This window comes from Mobula birostris, chromosome 19 (genome assembly GCF_030028105.1).
Source record: "Mobula birostris isolate sMobBir1 chromosome 19, sMobBir1.hap1, whole genome shotgun sequence".
NCBI lineage: Eukaryota > Metazoa > Chordata > Chondrichthyes > Myliobatiformes > Myliobatidae > Mobula > Mobula birostris.
The window spans coordinates 19,137,981-19,156,407 of NC_092388.1; the positions used below are offsets into that span (position 1 = coordinate 19,137,981).

The 18,427-nt window shown below is 39.9% G+C and overlaps 1 protein-coding gene across 1 annotated transcript; it reads left to right on the top strand.

Moving 5' to 3' along the window:
- Window positions 1-392: 392 nt before the first annotated feature.
- LOC140212328 (leukocyte elastase inhibitor-like) lies at window positions 393-17,782 on the top strand. Its single transcript, XM_072283026.1, has 7 exons — window positions 393-479; window positions 3,359-3,534; window positions 7,976-8,113; window positions 8,610-8,727; window positions 11,602-11,744; window positions 11,836-12,003; window positions 17,064-17,782. Exons 2-7 carry the CDS (start codon window positions 3,367-3,369, stop codon window positions 17,568-17,570), a joined length of 1,242 nt encoding a protein of 413 aa, XP_072139127.1. The 5' UTR covers window positions 393-479; window positions 3,359-3,366; the 3' UTR covers window positions 17,571-17,782.
- The last annotated feature ends 645 nt before the right edge of the window (window positions 17,783-18,427 follow it).

Sequence of the window (18,427 nt, forward strand, 5' to 3'; positions counted from 1 at the left end):
CCCTGCTGGAGGTGGTGGTGAAATCAGACACAGCTACAAAAGTCATTCAGAGACTTAAATAGGCAAGGTATCAAAGGATACACTCTGAATATCTCCAGATGAGTTAGTGTAAATAGACACTAATATTTATATAAACGGGTTGGGCTGTAAGACCTATTTCATGCTACACAAATCTACAACTCTAACATGACTCAGAAGGGATAGTCATTCTAAATACAAAGACAAGCTTGAATGCTTATTATGACTTAATTGTCTCGTCTTTACACGTCCGACTAATGTGATGGGCCAACTAGTCAGAAAATTAGTGAACCAAGAAAATTGTGCCTCTGTATAAATTTCGGTCTCATTCATCACTTGTCAGCTGCTTCCATTAAGGACGGCCCCTTGAAACAACAGTACTTAAAACAAACCCAAAAGCGAGCTACGATCCAGAACCAGAAGCAGATTCAAATCTCGCCAGCGGATTATCGAAAATACAGGTAAAAAAAATCAAACTGCACTAGCAGTCAGTCATTCTACAGATAGTAAGAGGGCCGAGGTTGCTAGAGATGGTGTTGCAGTAGGTAGACATAATACCGTGAAACAAGCAGAAAAAGTAATCAAATCAATGCTAATGGTGGCGCGTCAAAAAAATGTTTCGTCTGTCGACGGGTTTGCATGTTAATCTTGCTAGGTGTATGACGCAAGAAGGTATTTTTAAATTTCCATGTTTGCAGGAGTATTTCACTTTCAGGACTCGGGATTCGGAGTGAGGTCGGGAGTTTAAAAGAGGCTAATCTCGGAGCATGCTTGTGAGTTTCACTTTACAGGAGTGAGTGCAGGATCGTTTAAGAGCTGACTCTCGATACTTGCTTGAGAACAACTTCTGTCTTTTAATGGCGGTTGGCAATCCAATTTAAAGGTGCATTACTGCCACCAACTAGACAGTGCTTTCCCAATATCATATTCCAAACGTAAAACTGAACCCAGTGTCATTAAATGCTCCTAGAATTTAACGCACTTTAAAGTAGCGCGGAACCAAGCAGATTCCTTGTTAGCCTGAGATAAGAAGAAGCGACCGAAGTGCTCTCTCCTCTGCAACCTATAGAGCGCCCAGACCACATTCCAATGTGCAGTTTGCGATTACTCACAAGATCACCCAAGTGTTGTTCTCTAAAGCTAACAACTGGACTCCCAATCCTTGCTGTGATTAAGAAAATGGGGGGAGGGGGACATAGAACATAGGATAGTACAGCACAGTACAGGCCCTTCGGCTCACAATGTTGTGCCGACCCTCAAACCCTGCCTCCCATATAAGCCCTCACCTTAGATTCCTCCATATACCTGTCTAGTAGTCTCTTAAACTTCACTAGTGTATCTGCCTCCACCACTGACTCAGGCAGTGCATTCCACGCACCAACCACTCTCTGAGTAAAAAAACCTTCCTCTAATATCCCCCTTGAACTTCCCACCCCTTACCTTAAAGCCATGTCCTCTTGTATTGAGCAGTGGTGCCCTGGGGAAGAGGCACTGGCTATCCACTCTATCTATTCCTCTTATTATCTTGTACACCTCTATCATGTCTCCTGTCATCCTCCTCCTCTCCAAAGAGTAAAGCCCTAGCTCCCTTAATCTCTGAAGTGGAAGAGGAAATACATAGGGGCAACAATATTCCAATATCAGACATCCCACCTCTCCCAGAAGTTCCGGGAGTCTCCCGCATATTGATAGTGGATCCCTGATGCCCACAAATTATATACAATATCCCGGAAATCGATTTTTTTTTTTTTTTAAGAGCAAGCGAGTGCGAGGGAGACAGAGAGAAAGAGAGAGACAGACAGACAAAGTGAGTGACAGATTTAACAAGAGAGTGACAGAGAGAGCATCCTGATTGGTCTCTCTTTGTGCTAAGTAGACCTATCAGTTTTCTCTGTGGGCAGGCTTTACAGTCGACCTCTCTCTCTCTTTCATTGTCCATCAGTTCAGTTTAGTGTCATGCAGCGCCATGGCAGGGTGTTCCAAAAATAGAAAATATAAAGTGTACTTCACCCCAGACTACACTAAAGTGTAAAGTATTCCTGCCTAATAGGGGTCAAAAATAACGACAGTGTTGCATGCTGCACTGTTTGCAACAGTGACTTTTCTATTGCTCATGGTGGGTTAAATGACTATAAAAGACATGTTGAGGTGAGTTTAACAGGTGTCATTTGTCCATTAGCATAGCTAACATTACTTAAACTAGCTGGCTAGCTGCTAAGGAGCTACTCTAATGATGTCCTACGTGATGAGGCCAAACACCCTGTAGACTTACTTAAAATTGTAATAGAATTAAAAAAAGACTCCATGATAATATAATATAAGTAAGTCACATTTTCTGCATAAGACAATATAATAAGGATACACTTTATGCTTTTATTTCTTTTAGGGACCACAACATATTAGGGAGGCTAATTCATTGATACAGACTGTTATGAGGTTGAGACCTCCCTGAAATAAGTTTTTGCAGGGTGGGATGTCTGCAATATTGATTCACTAGGCCAAAACGACTGTCACTGAAATGGGGAAGACAGGGTGACAGGCTAGGTCATTTGCGCAATTCATAATCAATACAATCCAAGTGAAGATGTAGGGATAAGGCTCCTGCTGAGTTGGAAACCAGCTGTAGCCAAAAACCTATATCATTCACTCCTCCGCTGCCGCTCACGTTGAACAATACGTCACTCCCTCTTTGGTGCCCATTTCAAAACAGGCAACGGGGTCTCTTTTCTGCAATTGCTGCATCTCACCCTTCCTCTCGACCTTCAACCTCTTTCTCTAGTCAGCTCTTAGTCTTCCTAAGATCGCACATTCTTTGTCTCCATCCAAAAAAGACACACTCAATTCATCTGATCACCTACAGGTCCTCCTTCACTTGAGACCTTCACTTTACAGAAATTTAAGAGGCAAGTCAATTGTTGATAGTTAATACGTGATTGGCTAATTAACTAACCAGCAGCCAATAAAAGAAGTTTGCGTCAAGCAGAGTAGCTACTGTGTGGGCCAAGGGCCTGCAATGAGAGAAGGAACTTTAAAAAGACAAGTCTCGTGTGTAGCTATAGTATGCATGTTAAAGGGCATTTTGTCAAATGCAAAATCACTGACCTGAAACATTGCTTCTTTCCAGATGCTGCCTGAACAGTTTTTATTTCTGTCTTCCAAAAGTACTACGTTAAAAAGTTTTCAAATTCCCTGCTCCCCAGAAGTTTATGAAATATAGTTATTATTTCTCCTTAGACATATGTCTAAGATCAATAACTCAGTGTCAGATAATTATGAAATTAAATGTATCATTATTTCAATATTTTGCCACAAATTTGCCTCTGAGCATTTTCTTTTCTAGATTTTCCAATGGATGCTCTGAGTGCTGCAAATACCAACTTTGCCTTTGATCTCTACACAAAACTAAAAGAGACGAAAGATAATGAGAACATATTTCTGTCTCCAATGAGTGTCTCAGTTGCTTTGGGCATGGTGTATCTTGGTGCAAGAGGCAACACTGCAGATCAAATCGCCAAGGTGAGTGAAAGTTGATGGTTGGCAAAAATAGCGTATCAAAGGATAAATTTTACATGGTTGAGAGATTTGTACTTGTAAACAGTGTTATCTGATCACTCTACACACTGGATTTGCATTCAATTTATTTCAATTTGACAGAATTTCGTCAAATTGAAACAACCCATTTCCTGGATTTGAAAGAGATTACTAGTCCCTTATTGTTGCTGGCCGAATCTTCAAATTGTCTGTCAGTAACATAAAAGAGCTGGAATAATTCAAGAAAATGCCTCACTACCAATTTCCCGAGGATCATGAAGGAAAGGCAATAAATGCGGCCTAGACCAGAAACTCCTCATTCCAAAAAAATTAATCAAAACTACATTAAATTGGATCTCCCTGAAAATTTTCAATTGGTCTTGATTTGTTTGGGTTATCAGTTTGTTCATTTACATATTATTTCAAAATATTGCTCTAATTTAAATGTAATAGCACTGTGGTATATTATTTACAAGAACTGATAGCCTGGGCTTTCGTGGCAACAGTTTAGCCACACGTCTGCTGCAACCTTATTTCTACCCCAACCCCAAGAGGATAGGGATTTGCTAACTAATCCTTATATTAGAAACAGACAAGCTACTGGAAGACTTGGGTGCAGCAGCATCTGGGGGGAGAAAAGACTTGTCAACTGCTTGGGTTGAAACTGTGCAGCAGAGTTTTGACCAGAAACATCAGCTCCTTTCTGCCCATAAATGCAGCTCAATCTACTGAGTTCCTCCAGCAGGTTGTTTCTGGCTCCAGATTCCAGCACCTGTGCTTGTTTGTCCCCGTAGTTGTTCATAAACTTAATATCACTTGCTGGTTCTGCTATATCAACTTGAAATGCAATCTGTTTCTCTCCGCACAAATGCTGCCTGGCCTGTTATGTTGTTTCAGCAAATTCCAATTTCAAAATTTCAATGTTGCTTTCAAAATAGTACATTATTGACTGTCTTGCAACTAAACCTGTCATATTTTTAAGATTTTCACACAACCACTTCAAACCTATTGTGCTCCGAGCCCAAATAGTAGAATTTAGAATGTGTTAAAGATGCAATATTCTCCAACGTTCTCTTGTATTCTGCTTATGAGTAATAATGCATAACTTCATCTTGGATTAAACATCAGAAATAATTGTCACTAAAACAGAAACGTTTTACTTTCTTTCAAATAGGAAATGTTGTTTAGCCTCAATCTCAGTTGTATTCCTTATGACATCCAGTTTCAATCATTTGATGAAATTCAGATCGATCAACTCACCCCTGTAATTTAAATTAATGGAATATATTCATCTTGGATGGCAAAGTCATAAAGCACTAACAGGAGAAAGTCTTCAGACACCTAGAAATTCAAAATAATACACATAAAATGTTTGAGGAACTCAGCAGGGCAGGTAGCATCTATAGAAAAGAGTAAATAGTTGAAGTCTCATCCTGAAACGTCAACTGTTTACTCTTTTCAAAAGATATATAGCAACTTGTTACGTGCCCCATCAGCATTCTTTTCTACTCAAATCAATGGATTTGATGCTACTGCAAGAATGTATCTGTAAGGGCAGTCATAATACCGATGCGCCCCTTCATGCAATCATCAAGCCAACATTACACAGCAACTTCATGTAACCTTGCAAACTTCAAATGCTTGCACTGCTGATCCAACAAATTAGACAAAACCACAGCTTAACATTTCACCTGTGGTTTGCATTAAAATCAGCCAGATATTCGGGGGGGGGGGGGGGAAAGCAGATCCAATATCCTGTGATTTGATTAACCTGTATTTCCTTAATTTATGTGCTTTATGGGGTGTAGAATTGGGATGGGCAGTTACCAATCCAGTTTGGTTGAAAGAACATGTAATCTGACTGAAAGGGTGCTGTGCAATAAAATGATTCAGAATATGCAAGAACTAAATCTTAGCAACACACACACAAAATGCTGGAGGAACTCAGCAGGCCAGGCAGCGTCTATGGAAGAGAGTACACTCGACATTTCGACCCTTCAGAGGACCTAAATCCTAAATCTTATTGCTTCTGACCAGATGACGCACAAATTTATTATGACAGTGCCATCAACATGAACTGTCGACTTATGACATGTATCTTAAATGTATTTTTAAAATTTCTGCATCTCTCCACTTACCGTTTGAAGTGGCCAGTTGATCACTGTTCAATACTTATGCAATCTTCCTCTTGCAGGGAACTTAATCTAATCTTCACCCCATTTTCAAATTGAACACCAAGTAGTTGGACAAATTAAAAGATGAAAACATTCAATGAGAGCAAGTTATTTAACAGAATGCAAATGGTACCGAGGCAAAAAAAAGTGTTTAATTCAGTTAGGTGCAGGATAATTACATTTGTTAATATATCACTGCAGGCAATAGGCATCCGTTAGTCACGTGAGACCATGGATTTGCACCTTGGAAGGTTTCCAGGGCGCAGGCCTGGGCAAGGTTGTATGGAAGACTGGCAGTTGCCCATGCTGCAAGTCTTCCCTCTCTACGCCACCGATGTTGTCCAAGGGAAGGGCACTAGGGCTGATACAGCTTGGCACTGGTGTCAATGCAGAGCAATGTGTGGTTAAGTGCCTTGCTCAAGGACACAACATGCTGCTTCAGCCAAGGCTCGAACTAGCAACCTTCAGATCACTAGACGAACACCTTAACCACCTGGCCAAAGAGCAACAGAATTAAGTAAGAGACGTATGAACTGAATATAACAAACTGAAAGGACACCAGATAGTTTGGGAGTCAGGGTGTAGTCAAAACACAAGTTTGTAAGGAATAATTTTCTGGGGCCCTGGAACTTGAGCTAGAAAAATATGCTTGCAAACTTCCATCGGACTCTTCAATCAGTGGGGATAAATTAACTGAATTTCTCTTGACTCGTCACTGAACTGTTCCTTCAACTTATGGACTCACTTTTGGGGACTCTTCATCTCATGTTCTTTATTCTTTGTTTACTCATTTAATTTTATTTGCACAGGTTTTTTTTTGTCTTTTGCACAGTGGTTGTTTGTCCACTCTGTTGTGTTGGTCTTTTACTGATTATTGTGGTTCTTGGATTTACTGAGTATGCCCACAGCAAAACAAATTTCTGGGTTGCATATGGTGATGTGTACTTTGATAATAAGTTTTACGTTAATCAGTGCAGTGGGGGGGGGGGTCAACATTTGAAAATGGAATAGGACTGAAGTTCCACCAGATATAGTGCTTAATGTCTGAGACAAAGGAATCGGAGTCGTCCATTCACCCCTCAGCCCTTGCTGCTGCTCAGTTCATGGAGAAACTTCATTCCTATCATTGTTTCTGTCCTCAAAGCCTCCGGCATTGGGAGGAGTAAAAGTAGGCGAAGGATGGAAAATGGCAGATCGCAAAGACAGCAGATTCTGTGTTATGGTACTGAAAATTAAAGTGATGTCTTAGAAAAACCTGCCAAGATTGATTTGCAATAGTCAAATATACCACCCTCATCTGTGTTGGTATTCTTGGGGATTAGCAACTGTGCCAGGCATGCAGGAGAAGACTAGATACTTGAATGCCAATGAAAAATTAACATGAAAAGGAATGTACTGGAGTTTTGAGCCATTGGAACAGGAGACAGCTGTCTCATTCAGATATGGTGGGTTAGAAATTTTTTAGGCCGTAAAATCCAGGTTATAGCAGCTGAATTCCCTTGCCTCTAACTATCACAGCCACCACACATGGAAGGACCTTCATATTCACATGCTGTAAAAGGTAGTATGTAAAAGGTGCCTGAAGCAACGAGCAATATGTGAACACTTTCTGAGCTCGGTGGCTTTGCAAAATTAGAGTATCATTTGAAATCACGTACTGAGATGCTGCAGAGCTCTGTTGATTTCAGTGACTGCTGAAAGCTTGTTGAGGACAATCATAATAAATGAGAGGACAAATTGATTATTTCCCCTCTCACTTTACAAGTCCTCTCATCCTATAATTTCCTTTGCCCAATAGCTTCAACTAAACATCACTTTTCTGCTCCCTCCCTTCACCCATAACCCTGTGTCTTTAACAGTTTGGGACGTGCAGGCATGATCTACAGAATACAGAGAAAGTAAATAGCCAGTCATGACTATCCACTAATTGTTTGACAGAAGACATTTTGAGAGATAGAAAAGAACATATCCTCAGAACGTTGAATATGAGATATTTAAAGCAAATATCATTGCAATGAATTAATTCCACAATCCATTTACTCTGGTTGTCATATGGACCATCAAATTCATGCACTTTAGCAACTGTGCTGAGGCTCTTTTATTTCACCACCAGCTTTACCTGTCAACTTGACTTTCCAGACCAAGAGTAGCAGTTTAATGGGAGCACCACATATCGTCTGTCCTATCTTGCCAATATGTATCATCACTGCTACCTTGTTATTTGACTCTCATTGTAAATGTTTTCATAACAGGTTCTGCACTTTGATAAAGAATATGATGTCCATGCAGGGTTTAAGGAACTAATGGCTAATATCAATGAACCTGCTGCTTCTTATCTCTTAAGACTGGCCAATCGTATTTATGGAGAGGAAACATTCAACATTCTGAAAGTAAGATCAAATAGGGGACAACTGCTGGATCTACTGTTTGCCTTTAAAAGCATATGATTAATGCATAAATTCAACTAATCAATTCAAATATAGAATTTTCCTGTTCTATTTCTCTACTCCTCTAGTTGCTAACCTGGTAATGTCGAAAATCTCCTCGAGAACAGATGGAAGTTTATGCATATTACTAGATTTCAAATCAATCAGATTAAATTAATTATCAAAAAACAAGTGCATTTTGGTGTTTGGTGAACGTGGTACGGTGGTCCAATAGAGGCCAATAGTCAATTTAAAACAAATATTAACTGAAGTTATGAACACATGTACATATTCCCTAACATAAGCAGGAAGTGCACACATTCTCCACTAAAAACTCTTTAAATATATCTGAATCATCTGTAAGATTGACAAACTTGTACTTCTCCTGTTGCCCTCTTATGCGGAAAGAAACTTTATACCACTCTGTGTATAATGCTTTGGTTTTTTGAATGTTCTGCAGGAATTTCAAAGCTCCAGCTTGAAATACTATGAGGCAGAAATGGCTGCAGTCAGTTTTCTAAAACAAACAAATGCTGTCAGAAATGAAATCAATACTTATGTAGAAAATAAGACTGAGGGTAAGATCCATTTTATGGTTTAATACTGTGTTCTCCACTTTTCAGCCAACATTGATGAATGATCGCCAATATCAATTGTAATCCTAATTTACTGTATGAAAACAATTTAGATTACAACCAACGGTTAAAAACAGTACTGAAAGGATTTTTTTTCCATTTTGTCCATTCTATACATTATTTTATTGCTGTCTTCTGGCGTTAAAGTATTACCTTAGTGAGACTTCAGTTAGCTGTGTAAATGTCTATGGATGACATACGTTAATTGGTTAAATTCTGCTAATTAATGATATTAAAATGGGGTGAAGCAAAGGCTGGTAGGTAAGAGGTAGGATGGATGAGGGAAGTAAAAGGTGGACAGGTAAACGTCTTTGAGAACACCAGGACTGTGGATATTGGAAAATGAAAAATTCAACATTCATACCATAAAGTTGTAAGCTCCCTAAGTAGAACAAGATGTTCTTCCCATTTGTTTTTAGCCTCTTCATAAAGATGACCAAAATTAACTTCAATTTGAATAATTTCCCATTCATCAAGTAGATCTGCTCCATTCCAGTGGGAACTTATTGGGAGTGAGCTCCAAAATTGCATGGAGAAAGATTGATGGAAATGTTGAAGCAATGACTCGGCCCAGCTTGACACCAGTCTGTACTGGGACTAGGTCTATGGGGAACCCCAGTGTGGATTCACAGCTTGCATGCCATCGTGTACCATATGTAAAAGGGGAAAGATTTTTAAGGGCAGCCAAACATGAGCCAAATGTTCCACAGTCCCTGTTGGTTAAAAGTAAAAGGCTTCAAAAGGTGAACAACAATCATGTAAACTAGTGTAAGAAACTTGAAGATTGAGGAAGCTTTTAAGACCCAAAAGAAGGCAATTCAAGAATAAGGAGAAGAATTTAAAAGAAATGAAATATGAAGATAAGCTATCCAATAATAAAGGAATACTAAAAGTATTTTCAGAAATATAGAGCAAATGAGGTAAAAGTGGACATCGAGTTGACGGAAAATGATGCTGAAGTGTCAGTAATAGGGGGCAAAGAGGACAGCACAGTACCGTAGTGGTTAGCACAACGCTTTACAGTGCCAGTGATCCAGATCCAATTCCCATGCAGCCTGTAAGGGGTTAGTACCTTCTCCCTGTGACTGCATGGGTTTCCTCCAGATACTCTGGTTTCCTCCCACAGTCCAGAGACGTAACGGTTGGTAGGTTAATTGGTCATTGTAAATTGTCCCATGATTAGGCCAGGGATAAATTGGGGCAATTGCTGGATAGTGTGGCTCAAAGGGCTGGAAAGTCCTGTTCCACACTATTTCAATAAATAAAGAATACCAAAAGTATTTTCATAAATATAGAGTAAAAGAGGCAAGAGTGGACAATGAGTTGATGGAAAATGATGCTGGAGATACAGTAATAGGGAACAAAGAAATGGTGGACAAACTGAATAAGTATTTTGATTCAGTCTTTACCGTGGAAGACACCAGCAGAATGGCAGGAATTTGAGTGTCAGGGAGCAGAAGCGAGTGTAGTTGCTAACACAAAGGAGAAGGTGCATGGGAAGCTGAAAAGTCTGAAGCTAGGTCAAGTCACTGGAACCAGATAGACTACACCACGGGGTTCTGAAAGAGGTGGCTGAAAAGACTGGAGGCATTAGTAATGATCTTGCAAGAATCACTAGATTCTGGAATGGTTCCAGAGTACCGGAAAATTGCAAAGGTCCCACCACTTTTTTGGAAGAGAGACAGGAGATTATAGGCCAGTTAGCCTGACTTAAGTGGTTGGTAAGGTGTTATAATCCATTAAGGATGAAGTTTCAGGGTACTTGGAGGTGTACTCAAGTCATGGTTTGCTAAAGGGGAAATCTTGCTGGACAAACCTATTGGAATTCTTTGAGTAAATAACAGGCAGGATAGACAAAGGAGAGTCAGTGGATGTTTTTACTGGGATTTTCAGAAGACTCTGGTAAGGTGTCGCACAAGAGGCTTCCATGGTATTATAGGAAAGATAGCAGTATGGACAGAAGGTTTGATTACTAGTAGAAGGCAGGGTGCCAATACAACATGAGTCTAACTCAAGATCAAGGCTTTCTAAGATGGACCTCAAACCCAGTTCAAAGCTCATGGTCTTTCTAGCAGCACTATTCCATACCTTCGAGTCATGGTCTAGGTTTGCTTCAAAATGGATAAATAACCAAAATGCAAAACACTACAAACAATGCAAAAACAAAAATAAATAAATGGATGAGCAATAAATATCGAGAATATGAAATGAAGAGCCTTTGAAAGTGGGTTCATAGGTTGTGGGCATAGTTCAGTGGTGGGTCCCTTGGTTCAAGAGGCTAATGGATGAGGGTAATAACTGTTCCAGCATCTTCTGGTGTGGGTCTTGAGGCACCTGTACCTCCTTTCTGATGGTAGTAGCAGGAAGAGCATGGCCTGCGTGGTGGGGGTTCTTGACGATGGATGCTGCTTTCCTGCAACAGTGCTCCATGTAGACATGCTCAATAGTGGGGAGGGTTTTATCCATGATGGACTGAAATACACCCACTACATTTTGTAGGTTTTTCCATTCAAGAGAATTGGTGTTTCGAAACCAGGCCGTGATGCAACCAGTCAATGTACTCTCTACCGTGCATCTCTAAACGTTTGTCAGGTTTCAGATGATGTGCTGAATCTTCACAAACTTCAAAGAAATTAGAGGCTTTGCTATGTTTTCTTTGTAATGGCAGTTCTGTGCTGGACAGATCCTCTGGAAGGACAGCACCAAGGAATTTGAAGTTTCTGACCCTTTCCACCTCTGATTTTTTTTTTCCCTCCTAATCAGGACTGGCTAATGGACTTTGGGTTTGTCAACTATCACTTGTGATTTATCATTTAGGTAAAATCAAAGATTTACTGTCAGAGGATGCAATTACTTCAAGCACAGTTCTTGTTCTTGTAAATGCCATCTACTTTAAAGGAAAATGGAACCACAAATTTCAGGAAAAAAACACGTATGTAACAAAGTTCAAGATGAACAAGGTATGTTCATTTATAAAGCATTTACCAGCAATATTTTACACTTATTGTACTGTCATATTCATACTGATGTTAATTTTTACTTTCTTCTTAGGAGGAGTCCAAATCAGTAAATATGATGTTCCAGAAGGGAAATTTTAACTTTGCTTATATCGATGAACTCAAGACCAAAGTTCTTGAGCTTCCTTATGAAAAGAAGGATCTGAGTATGTTCATCTTTCTGCCCAATGACATCAGTGACAACACAACTGGATTGGAAAAGGTAACTTAAAGATTAAAGAAGGTTAGCATTGTCACGTATATCGAAACAGAGTGAAACGCGTAGTTTGCATCAAATTAAATCAGTGAGGATCGTGCAGAGCAACTTGCCAGTGTCGCCGCGGTTGTGACACCATCATAGCGTGCCCACAGCTCACTAACCCTAACCGTACATCTTTGGAATGTGGGCAGCATGGTTGCGTAATGGTTAGCATAATGCTATTACAGCTCGGGACACTGGAATTCAGAGTTCAATTCCGATATCATCAGTAAGGAATCTGTACGTTCTCCCTGTGGAATGAGTGGGCTTTCCCCAGGTTCTCCAGTTTCCTCCCACAGTCTAAAGACTTACTGGGTAGGTTAACTGGGCATTGTAAATTGTTCCGTGATCAGTTTAGGATTAAATCGGGATTATCAGGGGTTGCTGGGCGGCGCGGTTCAAAGGGCTGGAAGGACGTACTCCATTCTGTTTTGCTAAATAAATAAATATACAAAAGATTATAGAAATATGAGTGCACCTTTCTCATCTCTAACTGAACTCCAGATACCCTTGTACCTTAAAACTAATAGCCAACAAAGCTATTTGTCTCAAATTTAAAATTATCATGGGCCATCAATTGTCATTTGTGGAAGTGTGTTCTAAACATATACTGCCCTCTTCATTCAGAATGTTTTCAAACTTCACTTCTGAAAACTATTGAACTTTTGAATCATGCCTCCTAGTTTTGATCTCCATTAATCAAAATAATTTTCTCCATTAAATTCTAAATATCAGGAAGAGATTACATAATTTCTTTGTGGTGTCTATGGATCATTTTGGAAAATACATACTGCAATGTCTCAAGAACAGTACATTTCCCTGAAGATGGCACGTCCAGAAATAGTTGATTTTTTTGTGTTACCTAACTGGAGTTGAATAACACTTCGTTTGTAATCGGTGTATTCTTAACCTGTAATGTTGAAGTAGGTTCACAGGTTTGGTCAGTGAGACAGAAAACCAACTGCAAATAAGCATTATTTATTTATTTACAAGCGGCAAAAAATTCATCCAAATATTTAGTTCCCCCAAGTTACATGAACTAAATATTCAATAGAGAGTTAGATAAAAGTGCACACAGAGTACACCTTCCCAAAGGTTCTGTGCAGCGTGCTTTAGAAACAAAGGAAGACAGAACAAACCTCTCACTTGTCTTATGCTTTACACCCCTGAGGTGCATGAAGCTGGAACCCAGGTGCCAAGGCACACAAGCCAACCAGAGTGGCTGCACTTCTTAAACTGACCAATCACAATCGACACGACAAAAGCGTCTTTCAATTGGCAAATCAGCCACATCCCCACACTACAATTGTGTATTTAAGAATCTGAAGTCAACTAGCCCCTTTGACTTTTTTTTCCTCTCCCTAGGCCTGAATATTTGAGTTTGAGGGAAATTTTGAGAAAAGTACATGGACTAGCAATATCCAAAATCCAACTTCAAATTGCAAACAGATTCTTTATGTGTGGGTCACACAAATCTGGATAGTTAATCCAGGTGTATTTCTTTATGGAGAACATCAAGCATGTTCATTGTCAATTGCTGGTGGTACAAACATTGTCATCAGTAGCTCAAAATGTTTTTATGCACTCATCTGCAAATAGTGCCAAGCAATCAAAGCAAGACAGGTATTGACTAGAGGGATTAGAGTTAAGAGGCTGATCTTAGTCCACACAAGGAAAGCTGAGGTATACATGTTCTCACCTTTCTATGTCCTTCAGTGTTCACTCCCATTCTAAACTCTAAATCACTTGTTTGTGGCTCTGCTAATTTGACCACCATTCCCGGCTCTTTCCTGCACCCTGTCTAGTGCAATGTCCCATTTGCCCACCATCTGATCAGGACCAGCATGATCTTTGATCCATTTTCATCGAGACCAGTGGACCAGTATGTACGACTGTATTTATAGGATTCCTTGATGTAGAAATTCTAATCTGTTCCACAATATCTCTGTACTCTATGTGGGGGGGGAAAAAAAAGTTCTGTTTTCTTCATTGTTTGTGATGTAGGTGTTCCTTTTGGGTTCTTGGCTCATATGAGGCACTTTATGCAAAAAGGCATCTGATAACATTTATTGAGATTCAAACACCTGGCAGCAGATGTATGGATGCCATTTCCACAAAATTCATCTGCACCTGCATGATCCACAGAGGCTGTGGGGTCCCGTGCAGGGACAGGTCTTTTTGAAAAATGTGAACTCTGAAATGGCAAAATTAAAGAGGAACCTTGTGGACCACTCAGTCCTTGGCATCTAGTGGTGGGGTGTATCCTTTCATTTAAGGACATCACTCAAAGCAGTTTACTCAATGGTCAACCATATCCCTTCACTTCATCCCCCTATCTTACTCCCCATTCCTCTCCCCACAACTCATCAACTTTTTTTAAACAAAAGACATAACTTCATACTTTGTAATTTAAGATTGGTGGTATGTGACACCACATGTTTGAGGCTAGTATTGGAGGCCTGATCATTTTCATATTTGGACTTAAACACTGATGCTTCAGGTGGTGAAGAAATCAGCCAACTTTCACAATAGCCTATGTCTGATTGTGACCTTCAACCCTTAAACACTAAATTAGACTGAGTACAATATATACTATACTGAAATTATTCCAAGTTCTATCTTCTTTTACAGTGCCTGCATAGCGGTTTGTACCAGTGAGATACAAAAAGGGCATTGCTTTCCCACCTGATGGACCAACATGTCTCTCCTGAGCACATCTTAGGTTAAAAAAAATCCCAGATATGAAACAGAATTCAATTTAAAGTTTTATCCTTGGTTTTCGTGCTTTCTTTCAAAGTCCATGGTCACCTGATGGTGGATGTGTATTGTCAAAATCCCAATGAGTTGTCTATAAACAGGGACATTATAGCAGATGATCTAATTCCAAGTCAAAGTCTCAGGCAAGAACTCAATTTTCCTGCAAATGACACTGACATTATGATGGAGGCTCTTAGCCACAGATGGCAGAGCTTGTTGAATTAACATGATGCAGAAGTTGTATATCAATTTAAGGAACATGCTTACAACAGAAACTTTGATGGGTGATAATAGAAAAGGAATGGAGGCACGAAGCAGATTATCCTTAGCAGAGATTTTCAGAGTAACGTGTACACAAACTGTTGGTGGAACCCTACAGGTCAGGCAGCATCTGAGAAGAGTAATAAAAAGATGATCTTTCTGGCTAAGACTCTTCATTTGCAAGAAGGGCCTCTGCCCAATATGTCCACCCTTTATTCTTCTCTACAGATGCTGCCTGACCTGCTGAATTCTTCCAATATTTTGTGTTACTCTCTATTTCCATCTTGTGTTCAGAGATTTTACCTGACCTCCCTGATTTGCAATTCTTGTGACTGACTGAAGGACTTCATAAAGTACATCTTGCTGACTGTTTGGTGAAAAGACCTTAAACTTGCTAGAACTCAGGATGAATCTGAGCATCTCAACACTTTGACTTGTCTAGCTTTCTCCACCCATCGCAACGCAACCAACACTGCCAACATCTCCACTGTATACACCCCTAACTTAATAGATGTTCTTCTGCTGATTCCAATTTCTTTTGCTGGTATAGCCACCCCAAACCCTGCCACTCCTGTTTCACGTTCCTTAGCACCATCCGTATAAATCTGAGTATAATAACTATACTTTTCCATCTCATGACAGTTAAATGCATTTACCAAATCAGTTTTATATTTTCCTTTCCTTTTTACCTCTAACAAATGCCAGTCTGTGTCAGGCCATACAATATGTCATACCATAAAATTTCTATGGGTTCCTGCACATGTAGGGGTGAAGGGGAATGAGAGGGTGGATGAGTTGGCAAAGAGGGCATTAAAGAAAGAAAATACAGAAATGCACATTAGTATCAGTAAAGCAGAGGTTAAGAATGTAATCTGAGGGAAAAAAATCAACCAAATGTGGCAAGAAAGTGTGCAAAGGGAGGCATTTATATCAAGTACAAAAGAGTGTTTCAGGTACTAGGGTAGGTAGTGGATACAGAAAAGAGGAAACTGTGTGGTCTCGGTTAAGGCTAGGGCACTGTGCATTAAACAAAACATTGAAAATGATAGGGAAACACCAGACAGAATTGTGTGAGGAATGTCAGGAAGAGGAGTCAGTAGAACATGTAGTTCTGAGTTGCAGGAAGTATGGGATACAGAGAGAGCCGATGAGAATTAATCTAAGGGAATTGGGAGTACAGGAATTCACATTAAAAGAGTTGCTGGGCATGGATGAGAGAGCACAGGTCGGAGTATTTTTAGCTTTCTTAAGGAGTACAGGGTTTTTTTTACATAGGATATGACGGATAAGCAGGAATAGGGACTAGGATGGCCAAAGATGGGAAGATAAAGTGTAGGTTAGAGTATGTGTGGGTGTATGATTTCGTGAAGGGATTTAGAATGTAAGTCTATTGCACACTCCGGAGCAGAAGGTGGCACTAATGCACCATTAAGCTGGATGCCAACCACTGTAAAACAAGACGGAGAAGAAGTGTTCAGAGATTTGCAGAATTTGATGTGACTCAGAGGGGTACTAACTTTACTCTTTACCTCTTCCATCAATCCCCTGCCAGCTTCTCAAATCAACCACCCCCCCCCAGTCTCACGCACATTCCCCCTCACCCAGTCTCACCTATCAGCTGCTAGCTTTGTAGTCCGTCCTCTCCACCTTCCGCCTTATTCTGGCTTTCTCCCCCTTCCTTTCCTGTCACAATGAAGGGTCCCCGGCCCAAATATTCCACTGTTCACACTCCTCCATTGATGTTGCCTGACCGGCTGAGTTCCTCTAGCATTTTGTGGATGTTACTCTAGTTTTCCAGCATCTGCAGTCTCACGTGGTTATATTCACTGTGCTCAACTAACATAGGTGGCTTCACAAGAAAGGTTGTCACGAGTTGTACTGGAATGCAATAGAGAAACTTGTTTTTCATTGCTCCAAATTGTACAGTATAATAACAGTAAGATTTCTTGTTTAAACAATTCAGTAAGATAAACAGTTTTGTTCATTTCTGTTCTCTTTTTGAACAGCTTGAAGAGGCACTTGCAAACAAGACTCTGCTCATTTTGATTAACCTGGGAACTATGAAGGAAATAAAGCTTGATGTTCATCTACCCAGATTTAAAATGGAGGACCAGTTTAATCTTGAAGATAAACTTCCAGCACTGGGAATGATTGATGCCTTTGATCCATCAAGGGCCAATCTCTCTGGCATGTCTGAGAAAAATCTCTCTTTGTCAGCGGTTATTCATAAATCCTTTGTGGAAGTTAATGAAGAGGGCACTGAAGCAGCTGCAGCTACAGCAGTAGCAGTTAATCGCAGAGCTTATGTACCAACAGAAGAGTTTGTAGCAGATCATCCCTTCTTGTTTTTCATCAAACACAACAAAACACAGAGCATTTTGTTCTTTGGCCGATACACATCACCAGTAGGTGATGCTACAGAAAATCGGGACACAGGCAACATGACACAGCAGGGCCAAAGCCAGACACAGATACAGCAAAAGCAGGAAAGGACCAAGTACTGCTTCAAGTAAATAATTGCATGACACCACACTAGGGAATACCTCAGTTCTCAATCTGGTATTGGGATGATGCATTTAAAATATCCTTCTCTTGCTGGTGACTGCTGTATATTTGTAGTTTCTTTGGGAATTTAGTTTTAAGCTCACTTCTAAGGTGAAGAATAACTTTCTGCATGTTCTGCTTTCACTATTTTGAAAAATTTGATGATTAAAAATGGTATGCTTGGACTATCACAAATATTGCAGTAGATTATTTTGTTCAATAATTCAAATTAAGTAATTTAAAAAATTTACATCTCTAGGATTTTGGAACTACTTTGGAAAATATTTAATCATAATTAAAAGAATTGAATTTAATAATAAAGTCAATATTGTGGATTTTATTCCAGCTACACTTTAGGAAATATTTTTCCAGATATATCACATGCACAAGATCTGCACCGAAGCACACTGTAGTATTTCTCTATAGAATTGGCTCAGAGTAGAACTACCCAAAGCACCTGTCCATGAGCTTGGTAGACATGTAGGTTTCCACCAATAAAACAAAATGACGTGTTTTATTTTTAACGAAACCTGTAGCACATTTTATTGAACTCCAAAACCTACACAACAAAAGTACGCTAAAAATCCTTTACGTAACAACATCATCACGTCAGACCAGCCTCTTAAAGTGAAACCCCAAATCAATGTTAGTGGTTGTGAATTATGTACTTTTCTCTCAATTACGCTAACCCCCTTCTTTCCACCCCCTCCCCCAGAGCTTACATTGTGAGCCTGTCTCGAGCTCAGGAAAGCCACCCAGCTCAGGTCCTGTGTCCATGGGTGGAGGAACTGCAGGTGCCTCTGGCTTGTCCACAGGCACGGTGACA

Excerpts from the sequence above, each read along its gene's own strand:
- LOC140212328 (XM_072283026.1), top strand. The coding sequence starts at position 3,367 with ATGGATGCTCTGAGTGCTGCAAATACCAACTTTGCCTTTGATCTCTAC. Across the intron at positions 8,114-8,609 it reads AAACATTCAACATTCTGAAA|GAATTTCAAAGCTCCAGCTT; the intron begins GTAAGATCAAAT and ends AATGTTCTGCAG. Across the intron at positions 12,004-17,063 it reads ACACAACTGGATTGGAAAAG|CTTGAAGAGGCACTTGCAAA; the intron begins GTAACTTAAAGA and ends CTTTTTGAACAG.